The following is an 18,602-nucleotide window of genomic DNA, read 5'->3' on the forward strand; positions in this document are numbered from 1 at the left end:
AATTAGTGACTGACTAAAACGACTAGGAACTAGGCTCTTACTTACTGGCAAAGTCAAGTGTACATATGAGGGCAAAGCCCAAATTGCTTATAAAGAGCAATCTTAAATCACTGTACAGTGAGTGCACGTTGCTGTTAACTTCCTGAAAATAACTCATGGATGTGAGCCTATGTAGATATTATTAAGACAATGATTTATCAATTGTCTATTACCCTCTGTTTCCCCAGGACTATTTAAGTGTGTACATTGCTCTGAAGAATGACTGATATTCATAGTCCAGGTTTATCTCATCTCTCTGTTTCTGAAAAGAGCATGTGGAGGAAAAAGGATGAGCAGGGAGGCACTGCGGGGCGGAACATGGGAAGGTTGTAACGGGCGGAGCACTGCTGCCGGAGAAGAAGGCGGGGCTTTACAGCATTATAAAAGAGCAGGACGCGCTTCATTAAACGCCATTTTGCCACTCCTCATATTGGTGTCTGTGTGGTGATGGTCCGGGGCCTGGGGAGAAGGCCCCGTGCCTCCTCGGTAAGAACGAGAACGGTAACAAGTGGTGACCCCGACGTGATACCGAGGAGGCGGCTCGGCCGGCGTAGGCACCGGGAGCGTGAGGAAGGGATCCGGATCCGGAACTATGGAGGCCATATGTAAGGTAGTGATGGCCTGCGCCAAGGAATGGCGGGCGCCGCTGAAGGCGAGCGCAATACGAGCGTGTGTAGAGAGGCTCGTGAAGGAGGGAGTGATTACTTCTCCTATGGAGATTCTGCGGGAGGAACTGTGGCTGCAATGCACAGCAGCGCTGGCGGAGTTCCCGATGAACGGGGGATCCGCGAGGGAGTTAAAGGTGTGGGGGCTGATAAGAATGCTCCTGCGGAGAGCGAGGGAGGAACGGGAGACGTGGAAGGCGGCTAGAGAGGCACTTAGAGGGAGTGGGATATGTGTGGGGTCGACGGAGATAGAGGGAGCGGTGGAGGAGACGGCGCCAGAGGGGGGAGAGGAGCGGGTCGAAGAGCAAGGGGAGGAACAACGGGACGGAGGTCTGGTGATGCCAGCCGGGCTGGGAGAAGAGGCTTCGCGTGCCCCTCCACCACACTACCCCTGGGACGAGTTGCGACAGGCAGACAGAGCAGGACAACCTTGCCCTGTCGCGCCCAGTGAGCCCGAAGGGGAAGGAGAATGAGCGAGGGAATGAGCGAGGGAATGAGCGAGGGAATGAGCGAGAGAATGAGCGAGAGAATGAGCGAGGGAGAATACGAACACCGAATGAGTGGCTCCCCGGGGCACTCATGGTACCTGATAAGAGCTGGAATCAGGGCGAGTCAGCAGCCAAAGATGGCGCCGGGGACAGAGAAAGAGGGCGGAGGAGAGTCACCTTCGATAGTACGAGACGAGCCAGTGGGAGGGAACGGGTGAGCGAGGATGAGATGGACAGCGTTACAAGGCGGTTTCAAGAAGTCTATCGGGGGGGGGAGCGTGAGGGAGGCGTGAGAGCGGAGGAGGTGGAGGAGGATGTGGAGACAGGACTAGAGCAGGCGCTGCGGCTCATGCGGAGGCTGGAGAGAGAAGTACAAAAACAACAGCGGATGCTGCAGCGACTGGCCGACACACGATCCCAGAACGGTTCCAGTGGCGAAAAGCCCCGAGCCGAGTTATACCTGCCAGATTGGCAACTATCAGCGGGGGCGGTGACATTACGGGGTCTTAAACTCACGGCACCCCCTGAAACGCCGTCGGCGCTGCCGGTACGCCTGGCGCCCGGAGGGCTCATAGAATGGACGCCCATCGACCCGAAGGCAGTGAACCATCTATCGAAGTGTATTGCGGAGCAGGGCCTGAGACACCGGGACACACAAGCGGCACTAGACACGGTGTTCTCAGCATCCCTGACCCCCTCCGACTGCCGAATGCTAGCACGCGCAGTACTGGCTCCCTCCCAAGTTCTCCTATACAAGGACATGTGGGTTGGCCGATTGCATCAGGAATTGACACTGGGAACTCGCGATCCGAATCATCCACTTTACGGGTCGACCCTGAACCGCCTGAAGGGGAGTGATAATGCCATGACCACTTCGCAACAGCAGGCCGCCTTACTGACGGCCGGTGAAATACGAGCCATCACAACGGCAGCGCGCGCGGCGTATGAAGACTTAGCGCGCGTGGTGACAAAGACGGACCCATGGGTGGCAGTAAAGCAGAAGCTGACAGAATCGTTCTCTGCCTTCTGCGATCGACTCTATGCCGCCATTGAGAGCGCTGAAGTCCCTGAAGCGGTGAAGGCGTCACTGATGCTCGAGTGCCTGAAGAATCAGGCCAATGACGACATAAAAGAGATCATTTGCCGAGCCCCGAGGGACCTGGGGCCTACCCAGTTAATGAAGTACGTGCTGGAAGAACAGAACTGGTTGCCCGTGAGAGAGATCCGAACCGTTGTCGCCACAGCCATGGCGGCACAGGCCGCGGTCGTACGATCAAAGACATGCTTCGGATGCGGCCAGCTTGGCCACATCAAGGCGGCCTGTCCGAAGGCGCGTCAGGGTCCGAGCACCACCCATGCCCCGCAGATAACATGCTGGGCCTGCGGCAGGCCGGGGCACCGGGCACGGGAGTGTCGCCGCATGGCGCCGGGAAACGGGAGGTGGGGAGGCCAGTCGGGGACCCCTCCCCGCCCCCAAAGAAAAGCCCCGGCCACCGTGTATACCCAAGAGGAGAGGGGGAGCTCGACCGGCGAGAACCCGGAACAGTGGCCCTGGTACTAGACTGCAACCACCGGCCTGGGGCCATGGTCACCCTGGAGAACCCCTGGGCCTATCCCCAGAACACACAGCTAAAGATGTTGGTGGATACTGGGGCTGATGTCACGTGCATCCCTCTCCGCATGTGGCCGAAAAACTGGCCGACGGACCAGGGAGGAAGTCTCACCGGGGTGGGAGGCAACGCGAAGGCGTACCGCTCGCGGTTCGCATTGAAACTCACCCTGCATGATCCTGACGCAAAACAGCATGGCGCGCCAACACAAGCGACAATCACACCTTATGTCACCGAAATTGCTGACCCGGTACTGGGCCGGGATGCGCTCAGCCAACTCAACATCAAGATCAGAAATTTTTGATGGGGGCCACTGGGACCGCCGCTAGTGAGATCAGGACTATACCCTTAAAATGGAAAAGTGATGACCCGATATGGACTGACCAGTGGCCCCTGACTTCAGAAAAATTGGAAGCGGCGCAGAAGATAGTGGCTCGCGAACTGGAGCAAGGGCACCTAGAGCCCAGCAATAGCCCTTGGAACTCTCCGATTTTCGTGATCCTAAAAAAGACTAAGGACAGCTACCGGCTATTACATGACCTGAGACGGATCAATCAACAGATGTGCGACTTTGGACAGTTACAACCGGGACTGCCGGTGCTGACGGCACTTCCTGAGAATTGGCCGACTATGGCAGTAGACATCAAAGATTGCTTCTTTTCTATCCCGCTGCACTCACGGGATAGGGAGAGATTCGCATTCACAGTCCCATCGGTGAATAAGCAGGAGCCGGCGCGGCGCTACCAATGGACGGTGCTCCCACAGGGCATGAAGAACTCACCTGCAATTTGCCAACGCGTTGTAGCCGACGCAATAGCCCCGGTACGAACACAACATGCGGCGGGGGTCATGATCCACTACGTGGATGATATCTTGATGGCAGCACCCAGCGCAGAAGGGCTGCAGGAAATGGCAGCCGACCTGAGGCGGTGCTTGGCTGCAGCCTCGCTGGCGATAAACGAAGCAAAGGTCCAGAAGGGACCAGGCATTAAGTTCCTAGGGGCGGAGATTGGACACTCGCAGATAAAGCCGCTGCCTATAACTTTGAACCCAGACGTCCGCACCCTACATGACGCTCAGGCGCTAGTGGGGAGCCTCCAGTGGCTCCAGAATATGGTGCCCATAACACCGAGCCAGATGCAACCGCTGTACGAAATGCTGAAGGGCAGGAACCCATGGGAGGAGAAGCGACTGACCGCAGAGGCCAAAGAGACTCTGAAGAACATCTCTGAGATGCTGAGCCACCCATCGGTGCAGCGCTGGGACCCTGCTGATAAGATCACGCTCTACCCAGTGCTGAACCGGCAAGGTGGCATGGCTGTGCTCGGACAAGGACAACCAGAGCGGATGCGAGTGATCTGGTGGGTCACGCCCACGCGGCCGGCTGGAGCGTTTGTGCTGCATTCCAGCCTCTTAGCACGAATGATCACTAAGGGGCGGAAGACATGTATCTCTGCATTCGCACGTGAACCGGACGCGATTGCCCTGCCTTTCAAGAAGGGCACCGATACACAGACAGAGACCTTCGCCGCGGCGATGGCAATGGCCATGGAAGGATTTCCAGGAGAAATCCAGCACCTCCCACACCTCCAGCCGTTGAGGCACCTGGACATCATAGAGGTTGGCGGGCCTGCTCGAGTACTTCCTACTCCGAAACCGGGAAACACTGTTTTCACGGATGCCTCCTCAAAGACCCAGACAGCGGCCGTTGCCTGGCAGGAGAATGGAGAATGGAAGGAGGCCACCTTTCGAGCGGCAGACGTCAGTGTTCAGTACCTTGAAGCCAAGGCCGTAGAGATGGCCTTGAGAATGTTCCCTGATGATCACCTGAATATCACCACAGATTCCATCTTCACGTACAACCTGGTGAGGCAAATGGCCACGCAGGGTTGGGCGGGCACGCCGATCGCCACAATGCTAGAAGACGCCTTGCAGGCGCGGACTGGCACGGTTTGTATTACGCATGTCCGGAGCCACAGCAAAATACCGGGCTACTATCAAGAAGGCAACGCGGAAGCCGATAAGGCGGCCAGCAGAGTGATGACCCTGCGGGAGGCCAGGGACCTCCATGAGTGGTTGCACGTCGGAGCCAAAGCCCTGGCCAAGACTTGCCACATCCCCATCTCTGAAGCCAGAGGCGTGGTCGCCACATGCCCGTACTGCTGCAGGCGGCCTTTGCAGGAGGGAGGGACGAACGTCCGAGGCCTGATGGCGAACCAAGTCTGGCAGACCGACTTTACCTTATGTCAGAGGCTCCGACCAGATCCCTGGCTGGCAGTCACGGTGGACACATACAGCGGCATGATCGTAGCCACGCAGCACAGGAAAACCACGAGCCGAGCGGCCCAAAAGCACTGGGCGTACGCTATAGCTGTGCTGGGGCTACCTCAGACCATCAAAACCGATAATGGATCCGCATTCACATCGGCGAGCACCGAAGGGTGGGCGCAGCGATGGGGAATCAAAATAATCCACGGCATACCGTACAATAGCACGGGGCAGGCCATAGTCGAGAGAGCCAACAGAACTCTTAAACAGAAAATTGACGTGTTGGGAGAGGGGGAGGGCATCCCCGAGCACTCAGCCATCCCCAAAGAGAAACAAACAGAAATTTTACAAAAAGCACTGTACGCCCTAAACCATCACCTCCGAGGGGAGAATAGTCATGAACCGGTAGCAAAGCATTGGGGAGGGACGAGCCCAACGGAGGGTCCCGAGGTGCAGGTCAAGAATCCCGCGACGGGGGAATGGGAGACCGGGTGGAGACTACTAACGCAGGGCAGAGGTTATGCTGCGGTCGCGAGCACGGAAGGGGGCCCGGAGGCCGCGAGGTGGGTCCCCACACGCTGGGTAAAGCCGCTTTTACGCAAAATAGAAGCTCATCGAAACAGCTCTGACACCTGAACTATAGGCTGTGCTACCAGCGGACTGCCCCCGTCTTCGGAAGGTGCATTGGGCCCACCCCTATTGCTTTTAATGGTTGAGGTTATATATGTGTCTCTGCAGATCGTGGTCCAGTGAAGGTACTCAGCAAGAGCGTGAAGCCTGTCTTGACTCGCTATGACTCATCTACTGAACAAGACGGCGAAGATCCTGATTCTGGGGATACTGTTCCCAGTGGTAATGGCTCTCTACCAGATTGAGCCCAGGCAAAATATGTGAGTTACCTGGGCGAACAGGACAGGGCAACACGCTTTCTGTTTGTCTCTAGCTTCCGCTACCCAACCTTTTAGAACCTGTTTAATAGGGGTCCCCAGCTATAATGTCAACAGCTTCCAGGAGTACAGCACGGGAAGCTGCAGTGGCAGTCTGTCGACTGCTAGCTGCAGTGCCACCCTCATTGCAGACCTAAACAGAACGCTGCCATGGGACCCACAGGAGTTAAACCTGTTGGGGTCTATGAGAATTGGAAACACATCAGGCAATTGGACTCAAACATGTATATATTTTGGGGGACGCATGCACCCTTACCGGTTATTTAACTGGACAGGGTGGACGAACGTCACTCCAACAGCAGTCTATTATGATTATCAAAACCGTGGTTCCTTCTGTGGCACCAATGGCACCAGCCGCCAGGGGCTGGGAGCCTTTGGGGCTGAGGCCACAAAGGGGCACTTAATTTGGAACAATGGTACCCCAAAGGCCTTGCCACCAGACGTCTTTTTGATATGTGGTGACCGGGCCTGGCAGGGAATTCCAAAAAGGGTAATGGGTGGTCCATGTTACCTTGGTAAGCTGACATTACTAGCACCCGATCAAAATTGGTGGAAACATATCACGGAGAATGAGACCGCCGTCCGCAGTAAACGAGCAGCCATAGGGCTCTCACCTGAGTGTAATGATCAAGTTTCCCTCCGCAGTCCCACTGAAAGAGTGTTTTTGGCCTTCTTCGTGCCTGGAGCAGCGGCAGGCAACGCTCTGAACCAGATCGGCCGGTTAGCTTGCTGGGCTGAGAAGCAGGCTAACGTCACCACTGAGATAATAGCGAGCCTATTAGAGGATCAAGGTAGTTTGCGACATGCTATTCTGCAGAATAGAGCTGCAATTGATTATTTGCTACTAGCCCAAGGCCATGGTTGTGAGGATTTTGAAGGTATGTGTTGCATGAATTTGTCTAATCATGGTGAATCAATTCACAAACAATTGCAGTGGTTGAAGGAACATGCCAGCAAAATCCGTCAGAACCATGGGTTTTTAGACGAATGGCTAACTAACCTGGTTGGCAATCTACCACCGTGGCTAACAGGACTGCTTGCTGAAGGCTTGCGCATTTTGTTAATCCTCATAGTTATAGCCTTATGCCTGTGTATAGTACTGAGCTGTGTTAAGACAGCCTTGCTGAAAGTAGCGGGCCGCGTCTGGATTGCTCGACAACAAGAAGGAGAAATTCTGGAGGAATGGCTGGGCTTTGGAGGGGGGGGAGTATAGTCTGTTGGAAATGAGCAATCCCGCCTATGCCTTTAAGGTTTTCCCTGAACCGACGAAGACAAGGACACCGCCTGCGTTAAGAAGCGGAAGAAGGGGAGGCAGCACACAGCTCCGCTCACGAAGCTACTAATGCAAGGAACCACCCGATGGCGGTCCCGTCGAGACACGCCGCACTTCCGCGTGTTTTGTTGCGTCCCGCTCGATATAACGAAACAACGTTGATGGGAGAGGGGGAGATGTGGAGGAAAAAGGATGAGCAGGGAGGCACTGCGGGGCGGAACATGGGAAGGTTGTAACGGGCGGAGCACTGCTGCCGGAGAAGAAGGCGGGGCTTTACAGCATTATAAAAGAGCAGGACGCGCTTCATTAAACGCCATTTTGCCACTCCTCATATTGGTGTCTGTGTGGTGATGGTCCGGGGCCTGGGGAGAAGGCCCCGTGCCTCCTCGGTAAGAACGAGAACGGTAACAAGAGCATTAGATAATTTTTGTTGCTATCATTGTAATGACCCTCAGTTGTTCCCAGACTCTCTTAGGGTATTAATATTTCATGTGCAATCACACTTTGTGAGCTGTAAAAATGTTTATAAGTGTGCATAGAGCAAGAAAACATGTTTCACATTTGAGTCATTATACTGATGGCCCTGAACACAAAAAATTCAATGTGAATGAATCTTTCTTTTAATGTCCATATACTTGATTCAGTCCCCAAAAGCTTAAATCAGGAATACCTTTCATTATGTAAGTGCTCTTATGCCCATACATTTCAGGTGCTTATGCACTATCCCTAAATTTTTCTGTTGGTCCACTAAGTTGATGACCTCTTACGTGCTTACACATTTTACTGAACTGGGGCTACAGAGATCTAAGGTAGAAATAAATGAGTACCACTGAATATAGGTAAGTGCACAAATCTACTGAACTGTTTAAATAATTCAGATTGATCTTTCAAAAAGCAGGATCCAGACCTGAGAAAGGCACCTGTGGAATTCAGAAACAGGGTCCTGTAGCTGATGATAGTATTCTGAAGAACAGCTTCAGTCTGAAATCTTCAACTGCTTTAAGCTTATAAGGTGTGCAAAGCAGCATATTATTTCTACTGAATGGGCAATAAGAGCTTTACACTAAGGAACTTAAAAATTTCAGAAATGATAGTATTCATAGCTTCTATTTCAGCTTACTGTAAAAAAGCTCATGAAACTGAATCATCAGCAAGAACTTTGAGATAAGTTGGTCTGTTTTTATTTGCCTGCAGTATATAAGACCATTAAAATTTTCTTTTATCTAAAGTATAATTAGCAGACACAACTGCACCGTGAACAGCTAAATCATTTAACTGCTTCAGCAAAAAAAGCTAATCTTGTATTTCATTCAGAAAGCTTTTGATTGAAGAAATTGAGGCCTATAATTTTATTCCTAAAAGAGATTTCCTTTCTAGGATTAGCTATAGAAAACTTTACTTTGACTTGCACAATTGTGTTGCACATAAAATGTATATAATAAAAAGGAGATTAATATTTTTCACAGAAATTTTCACATTTAAATATCCTTTCTTCCCTTTAAACATTTAAGGGACATTCTTCCCTTCATAATTATTCTTCTTTTCTCTGATACCTGCAAGTGTCAATTAGTGATAGTCTTAAGTGTTTGTGCATCTGGCTCACAAAATGAATACCTTTCTACAAAAAACACCCTACTTTTTACTTCACAAAGAAATTCTGATAATTCTACATTATTAAGAGTCATAAGTAGATCAATGAAGAGAAATGAATTAATCCAAATATATTATGTCACAAGCAAAAATACATTATGCTTCTGACAACTGCTGACTTATAGAGGTGGACAAGATGAAAAGTACCAAAATTAAGTTAAAAGAAAATTCTGGTCAAATCCACTAGTTTTGCTGAAAAATCAATTCAGTAACATGAGAACTAAATTATCCTGATAATCAGAATAAGATGTATTCTGAATGTTATAATTCCTACTGAATTTCTAATACTGGTCCTATCATCTTAACTGACAATTTTATTTATTCTGAGGCTGAAATTAAATTTAAAAAACACTGGGATTTATTGACAAAGGTACTTGAGGTACCTGGTTACTTTCTTAGCATAGGGATGGGCGTAACATTTAAGAAAAACATCAAAAAGAAAAAAAAAAATTTTTCAGAAACATATTAAACAAATATTTTGGACAATTTTTTTTTCTCATGTTTAGTACTATGTCATCTTATAACTTCTTTGACCTCAGTGATAGTGTTTGAGTTTTCAATACATCTGAAACTACATCAGTGGCTAAATATGAGCTTAGAAACCTAATTATAAATGCCCATTAAAAATAATCTTGCTTCCTGTTCACCTTCAAACCTAAAACCATTTCCACTTATTAAACTTTTATCTCAAATATTTAGAAATATGTCTATTCTTTAGGCTTTTGTGTACCTACAAACTTAATCACTTTTTTTGTGAAATATTTAAAAGAATTGTATTTGAATTTATTAAGTACATAATCTTTTGTTCTGTTTTATAGCATTTAACAAGTGACATGATTGAGTTTTCACAACGACATAATAGCTACAGAATTTTGAATATATGCTGGTATAAACAGGTGGGATTAGCAGGAGGATCTATCTAGACCCAAATCTAGAGAGCACAGATCCCACACCATCAGTCCTGTAGGTGCTGTGGCAGGGAGAATCATAGCTGTGGTAAGATTCAAGCAATCAAGATTTCTAATGATTTGGCTATACTCTATACAAAATATGTGACATGAACTTAGATTTTCTGGATCAAACTTAGACAGACTGTAGCTGGGAAGGAGTTTTTCCTCCTTTGCATGGTTTGAGCTGAAAAGTACCATGTATTGGACTAATTGGCATAATTTAAAAAAATAAAAAAAACCCTACAGTATGACTACTGTCATAGTTTGCATATGGCTGAGACTTGCTCTGTCTGGTATTCGGCTTTGCAGACACTGATAACAATATAAATAAATATAACATCTAACTTTTCTCCTAAGTAAGCTACTCTCTCTTCATGGTTCCTCTGACCAAGGTACTAAACCACAATCAAAGTGGAGGAGCAATCTATTTTATATCTTATATTCAGCTGGATTAGTTTAAGTTATGTATTAGTACAAGATGTAACAGTAGCGATACAGCATTTTCATGTTGGTCTAAAGGTTTTGGTAACAGAGTGACTCAACAAAAAAGCCCTGTGTCTCTCTGCAAGGTCCTCAAGCAGTGATATGCCATCAATGACATGGGCTAGAATTGGCATGTGCTATGACAGCTCTGTGTCATCTGCTCTTCTCCCAAGGTAGCTCAGGAGATTGTCTCCTTAACCCCATGCACTAATTCCTGGGAACTAAGTTGGGCCAACTGGGGCTGACAGCTATTGTCTTTCCCTGGCTGAAACCTCTAGCATGGGTTCTTGCTCTGGACCTGAAACAAGCAGGGATACGCCCTCAGACATACTCTGCAGTAATTTTGGCCCAAGGCATGAAAGGGACTGGTCATCCCTGTGATAAAATATCCCTTTCTGTTCCAGGTAGATTTTGAGCTGTGTAGTTAAAGTTCTTGAGTTGATATGCTGCCGTGCCATGCTAAACTGTCACTGACTTTAATTTATATGGGAAGCATGTACATTGTATTAGCAGAAATCCATATCTGTGATTTGTTGTGTGACAGAAATAGAATCTTAAAAAAAAGTCACTTAAAAAAACCTACAGACCACTGTTGCAGTTTTGAGCAATCTAATAACGTGTGATATGGTTCCTTGTCCCTTTCTCCTCTCCTCGGTTCAGAAAAAGGTTGTTGTTGCTTTCAACCCCAAACTTTCTAATAAAAGTAAGATTTTGTCCTTATAGAATACTTGTCTTTTGAACTTCTCCTTTATATATTGTTTTTTCAGAGAGGATAAGGAAACAATATGAAGCATTCATACTCCTATGCTAAATATATCTTCTATCAGTAAATACAGGAAACCAGAAAAAATAAAATAATCCTAATTTTTTCCAGTTTCTTCATGTCTTAGTTTTAGTATATAGCCACCTTTTGTCTTAAAAAGTCGAGATATATTCCTTGATTTCCTTCTTGATTATAAAGAAAAATTCTCCTTGATATTTCTGAATGTTACCCATGAGCAGTTATGACAGAAACATAGAATGTTTCTGCCTATATTTGGTACAAAGAAACTCCAATTAGTTAACTTGCTAATAACCATATTCATATTACCCATTTTACCATATTACCCATACACATATTCAAATTTCATCTATATTTTTTGAATCCAAAATCCTCGTTGACACACATTTGATTAATCTGAAACTCTGTATAGTTGAATTTTTTCACTTAGCATCCTCAGGTATTGAGATAAACCAGTCCTACTAGCATTTGCAATACTGCAAATAAAATTCCGCTATGTACATGATTCTACTAACAGCAAATGTGATATATGATTATTATACACATTATTATTTTGGGGTGAGAATAATGTATGTTTAGAAAAATAAGACATAACTAGGGCACCATTTACATGTTTTAGAATTTCCTTATGCAGTCAACATATACATTTCAGTAAGGACAATTTTATCACATTAGTTTTTTATCTGAAATCATTTTATTCTAGAAAATATTTGTTGTCTTAGAACACCATCCAATTCCCATTAAGTCAATGAAAAGTCACTGGTCTTCATAAAAACTTAGTCTACTTTTTTTCAGCCAAAATTTGCTCTTTAAGTAACATTAATATACAGACTACTGACATTACTGATTTCTATGTGAGCTGAAAACATAACTAAGGGAAGAATTTTACCCAGAGTATTTCATTAGGATTTTTGTCTATAAATCAATTGTAATTAATTGGAATCTTACTGTTAAATAGGCCATAGCCCATTGATCATATTCCAAACTGATATATAAAACTATATGGGTTTTGGAATTGTATAATACATATAAAAGTAGACTTGAGGCATAAAAGGGGAGGTTGGAAACAAGATCCACTAAAAATATCAGAGATGTATCAGTGAAATTCTTCTGCAGAACTTTGAAAAGTTGTTTAGTGCTTGTAATTTTCATGCTGAGGCAAAGATGTGTGACTGCAGGAAATCCATAAGCACTGCTTACAGTTACTATACCAATGACAAGAGAACCTATGCATACTGTCCTAGATGTTGCCCATTTGGTACTACACAAAGGACTGGCCTGGTTTTTTTAAGAATTTCACTATTGTGCAGAAATATGAAATGCATCTCACTGCTATGATGCAAAATGTGACCTCACTGATTGTCATTTTAAAAGTACAGAATACTTGTGAACACTGAAGTTTTTAGCACCTGTAAAAAATGCTGTTAACCACAAGATCCCACAAAGGAACAACTTAATATTGTTTCTCTGAAAAGCAAAGATGTTGTCTTCCACAAAGGTATGCATGAGCCATGTCCTATCTTACTGGGAATATGAAAGCGTAAGACACTTTCCAAGTTAAAACTTTCTCTGTAGCATTTTTAACAGGGACTAAGCTCCATTCTCAGGAAAACATCAGTCCTGTGTTACAATACAGTTCCACATAAACTGATTTTTTATGAATCCCTGCATATTCTTTAAAGTACACCCAAAGTTCAATCTAATCTAGATGGCATCATCAAATTTTTATACCATTACTATAATTACATTTGCACACACAACTCAATTACCAAAGATATGGATCGTTACCTGCAAAATTTGATTATGAAATTTAAATCAATGTATTTGATATAATTACAGTTAAGGTTACAGTACATTTTGTCACAAACCACATTATACATTACTGTCTTGTTTTATGCATTTTAATAATTCACTTTAATCCAGTATACTTCAATAAAAAGGAATATTTTTCTTTTGGAGTAATTTCACTAAATGGGAGGAGATGGGAAAATATATTGTACATTAGCAAGTAAAGCTAAGCAAATTATCTATCCTGCATTTTGTTTTAATAATCTACATCCACATTGCTGTATTTTAGTAACAAAGAAATATCATTGTTGTGCTCTTTTATTCTGTGTTCATGGAACCTGCTCCATAGGAGAAAATTTATAGAAGGAGGCATAGGTAGGGCTGAAGTCAAATTGAGTGCAAATACAGAACTTGTGCAATCCCATGTACAGGCATACCTCATTTTATTGTGCTTCACTTTATTGTGCTTCGCAGATATTGCGTTTTTTACAAATTGAAGCTTTGCAGCAACCCTGCGTCAAGCAAGTCTATTGGCGCCATTTTTCCAACAGCATGTGCTCACTTCGTGTCTCTGTGTCACGTTTTGGTAATTCTTGCATTATTTCAAACTTTTTCATTATTATTATATCTGTTATGGTGATCTGTGATCAGTGATCTTTGATGTTGCTATTGTAATTGTTTTGGGGCACCACAAACTGCACCCATATAAGACGGCGAACTTAATCGATAAGTGTTGTGAGTGTTCTGACTGTTCCACCGACCGGCCGTTCCCCGTCTCTCTCCCTCTCCTCAGGCCTCCCTATTCCCTGAGGCACAACAATATTGAAATTAGGGCAATTAATAACCCTACAATGGCCTCTAAGTGTTCGAGGGAAAGGAAGAGTCGCACGTCTCTCACTTGAAATCAAAAGCTAGAAGTGATGAAGCTGAGTGAGGAAGGCACGTCGAAAGCCGAGACAGGCCGAAAGCGAGGCCTCTTGCGCCAAACAGCCAAGTTGTGAATGCAATGGAAAAGTTCTTGAACTACTCCAGTGAATACATGCATGTTAAGAAAGCGAAACAGCCTTATTGCTGATAGGGAGAAAGTTTTAGTGGTCTGGACAGAAAAAAATCAAACCAACCCCAACATTCCCTTAAGCCAAAGCTGAATCCAGAGCAAGGCCCGAACTCTCCTCAATTCTATGAAGGTTGAGAGAGGTGAGGAAGCTGCAGAAGAAAAGTTTGAAGCTAGCAGAGGTTGGTTCATGTGGTTTAAGGAAGGAAGCCATCTCCATAGCATAAAAGAGCAAGGTGAAGCAGCAAGTGCTGATGTAGAAGCTACAGCAAGTTATCCAGATCTAGCTAAGAGAATTGATGAAGGTGGCTACACTAAACAACAGATTTTCAATGTAGACGAAACAGCCTTATAATGGAAGGCGATGCCATCTAGAACTTTCATAGCCAGAGAGGAGAAGTCAATGCTTGGCTTCAAAGCTTCAAAGGACAGGCTGACAGCAAGAGAACTAGAATTAGAAGTGGAGCCTGAAGATGGGACTGAATTGCTGCAATCTCATGATAAAACTTTAACGGATGAGGAATTGCCTCTTATGGATGAGCAAAGAAAGTGGTTTCTTGAGATGGAATCTACTCCTGGTGAAGAGCTGTGAACATTGTTGAAATGACAGCAAAGGATTTAGAATATGACATAAACTTAGTTGATAAAGCAGCAGCAGGGTTTGAGAGGATTGATTCCCATTTGGAAAGAAGTTCTATTGTGGGTTAAATGCTATCAAACAGCATCGCATGCTACAGAGGAATCCTTCATGAAAGGAAGAGTCAATCGATGCAGCAAACGTCACTGCTGTCTTATTTAGGAAATTGCCTCAGCCGCCCCAGCCTTCATCAACCGCCACCCTGATCAGTCAGCAGCCATCAACATTGAGGCAAGACCCTCCATCAGCAAAAAGATTACGACTCACTGAAGGCTCAGATGATGGTTAGCATTTTTAGAAATAAAGTATTTTTTAATTAAGGTGTGTACATTGTCTTTTTAGACATAATGCTATTGCACACTTAATAGACTACAGTATAGTGTAAACATAACTTTTACATGCACTGGGAAACCAAAAAATTCATGTGACTCGCTTTATTGCGATACTCGCTTTATTGTGGTGGTCTGGAACTGAACCCACAATATCTCCAAGTTATGCCTGTACTTTAATCTGGTTGTCCACGTGCAAATGAGTGTCAAATTTGGTTGAAAACTTCAATTTGGACAGTTTTGAACTACTCAAAGTTAGATACAAATTGAGTAATTTCTATATGCACACACAACCATACACGCATATAAACTATCTCTAAAATGTAGTCACTTGGGGGAAATGGAGCAGGGAATGTGTATAAAAAATACACTTCTAAAATAGATTAGGACCAGAAGCAATTAAGAATATCCATATTTCATACTGATGAAAAATCCCAGGTAAGTTGTTCCCATGCAAATTGATAAAATTAGGGTGCAATTTGGTTCAAAATGTTTTCATGCCTGTGCTGGGACAAGCCTAACCATACAGCATCACAAGTCTTTTCTATTTTTTTTTTCCTGTGTCGTATGCCTGGCATAATTCACTCAAAATGAAATGGTTATTCACTTGCCTCAAAAAATCAATTAAAAAAAATTAAGCATGCTTAATTTCACTCCAATCAAAAGAAATTATTAAGCATGAGTTTCATCTTAGACATCATCTTAAATACCAAGGTGCTTTCCATTGCTAGACACTTTTACCTCCTTTATAGATCAAATTATTAACAGTAGTTTAAGACTTTACTGTTAATAAGCATTATTAACAAACAACAGAAATGTTTATGCTATGTTACTAAATGCAATCTCTTTGTGGTTGCAGATCATGAAAAATGTTTCATTGCAACCCTTGATTATTCCTGAAAACTGTCCTTGAAATACACCTTTCGGTTTTTATTTGGATAATCCGGGCTCTCGTGTCTTGTCTAGTGTCACAGATAAATGGCAGATTTAACAACGGACAGCCAGATTTTCAAAAAGCGTGTAGCAAAGTCCACTCCAAAGGTTTTCTGGTTTCCTATTTATTTTACAATAGTGAAGTTAATAGGTACATAGCATTGAATGAAGACCATAATATCTTAGAAACGCTGTTAAGCTCTATAATAACATAAAGGCCACATGAGTTGGAAGTCCTAACTATTTAAAATTCTTCTTTCAATAGCTTGAGTCCATTAAGAATTCTCTTCAAGATGAAATCCATTATAAAATTAGCTTCAATTTAGAATTAATGTCAGGTTTGTTCAGCCAATCAACTGGTTTGATTTCTTGATCAGGTTGTTAGGCCAAAAGCTGAATTAAGATTTCTTCCTCCTCAAGAAATTTACTTCTTCTGCAAAAATGCTAAATCGCTAAGATTATGAAATGTAATTTTTAAATTCAGATTTAAAATGTGGTGTGATTTCTGTAAAAAAATTCATTTTCAGTGTTCCTTTAAATATTGCTTCAAAAAGGTTTCACATTTCAGTTCTTGAAGTCATCTTGAACCCAGTATTCCTCCTTGTTTTCATGTTCTGATGTTTTTTCTCAGGTCTTGATGTTGTGGTATTTTTTCCTCATGTTTTGGGGTTTTGCAATGAAGTATAGGAAGTGAATACATATATATATGTTCCAGTGGTGCTGATGCAAAGGAAAGGGCAGTCAGTGACCAGAGAACCAATTCTTTACTTTGCGGCCTCATCAGCATGCTTTGTACTAGTACAAAGAGAAAGTGGTATCTTTTAAGCTTATTGTGGGCAGCTACTGTGCTCTGCTATTTATTATTTAAATCACATTTCAGATTTCACAGTGTAAATTAATAAGTTATTCTATAGGAAGAGAAAATATGTATTTCTTCAGGTTTTATTAACATACTTTCAAATGGAGACTTGCAGAAATGTACTATAAGTTTGTAACAGTAATATCTGATATCTAGGTAAGGATCAAATACTGTCTTATTCCTGGGATTGGATTTTCTTGTCTTTATCGGATGACAGTTTAACAACACATATTAAGTGAGTTTTAAAAGACCTGTTATGATTCCATTTCTTTATAGGACTACTTAACAAACATGAAGAAATAAAGAATGACTGTAACCTATTTACAATCTTTTTCAGTGGGAATACTGGAGAGAGAAAAAAAATCAATTTTTCCAGCTTATCAGCTCTTGTCCATGTATTAATTCTTCTGGGTTTATTCTTTTATCTGTGATCTATGTCCCATTGACATCAGAGATCATGGTACACCAAGAACCATTCTATTATTATCTCAAGTTGTATCTTAGTGAGCCTTGAGCCGTTCAGTCATGACTTTAACCCTCAAGGTCATTTAATGAAAAAACATACATTCCCAAGGTTACAGCTACCTGTGGCTAAAATTGGATTGCTATGCCCTAGCCAAGTCTACCTCTTATTCGAACCATATAAATTGTGACAAGTATTTTTCTAGATGAAATATAGCTGGCATATTGGGAGCATTTACAATACATGATACATGAAATGTATGGGAGGACATCCATTGGGATGAAAATCATCTTGTTCAGCAGAGATGAAGAGAAAGTTTCATTTATTTCTTTATCATTTTAGATGTTACCTATCTTTTTTACCTTGGTAAGAACTGGGACTTCCTGCTTCCTAAGCCATTGCATTGAAATAACTCTCTGAATGGAATGAATAGATTATTCACTATGATATGGAGCACAAATAAAGAAGACATGCCAGCTATGTCCTGTCAATGGTAAAAATAGTGCTGCCATATTGTTCAGTCTGGGGTCCCCTAGAAGTTAGGTCAAACCAGGGGTCCCCTATTTAAAAGCCAGAGCTCTTATAGACTTAAAAATAAACCAGACTCCATAGCTTAAAAATTTATCTTTGTGAAACAGGCACAGCAGGGGCCATATAAAATATAAGGAGCAATAGACTTTTGAATCCATTCTTTTGAATGGATTCTGAAAGACATCCACAGCATTTAGGGTAGCCCTTGAGTTGACGTTTCTCTCTGGCTATCCCCAGTTATCCTTTGCAAAAGTTGACCTGGACTCACCTGGTCATGTGAATGCTGAAATAGAGTGGCCATTATACAGACTACCCAGATTTTTCCTAGGTTAGAAGATTCTATCCATTCCCAAAAGCATATGAACACCTTCTAATTGCAGGCTGGTCCAAATCTACTTTAACGAGATACAAAACCAGCGGGTCAGATTGTATTCTCAATACTTACAGTGAAATCACCTCAGTGAGCAGAGTGATTCTAAATTCTATATCCTTAGGTACCTATCCTGAACATCTTAGAACAAAGTTGGCTTTATCTCTCTCCTTCCATCCTAGAACAATTAGTCCAGTCTGTTAAATTTTTCAGGCTGCCCACAGGCCTCAGGTCTATTACAACCACTTTGCTGAGGAAAGCACAATAGACAGGCAAGAAGCACTGGAAGGCAGGCCGTAGACAGAAGTTTGCTCTGCAAGCAGCTGCTGTGGTTTAAGATGTTATTGCCCCTAACTACTGATCGCTGTCCTTCTGAGGAAGCTTACTGCTCTCAGTACTTTCTCTGTGGTGGAGCAGGTTGCAAAACCGACTGTGCTAGTTAAACAGTTTAAGCAGACAGTCTGAGTTAACAGAACTGATTTTA

The 18,602-nt window shown here is 43.9% G+C and overlaps 1 protein-coding gene across 1 annotated transcript; it reads left to right on the plus strand.

Moving 5' to 3' along the window:
* The first annotated feature begins 319 nt into the window (after positions 1-319).
* LOC136992514 (uncharacterized) lies at positions 320-7,621 on the plus strand. The gene is made up of 2 exons (XM_067300463.1): positions 320-649; positions 5,809-7,621. The coding sequence occupies exon 2, from the start codon at positions 6,202-6,204 to the stop codon at positions 7,228-7,230; it is 1,029 nt and encodes a 342-aa protein (XP_067156564.1). The 5' UTR covers positions 320-649; positions 5,809-6,201; the 3' UTR covers positions 7,231-7,621.
* The last annotated feature ends 10,981 nt before the right edge of the window (positions 7,622-18,602 follow it).

The sequence above is a fragment of the Apteryx mantelli genome, chromosome 8 (assembly GCF_036417845.1).
Source record: "Apteryx mantelli isolate bAptMan1 chromosome 8, bAptMan1.hap1, whole genome shotgun sequence".
NCBI classification, from domain to species: domain Eukaryota; kingdom Metazoa; phylum Chordata; class Aves; order Apterygiformes; family Apterygidae; genus Apteryx; species Apteryx mantelli.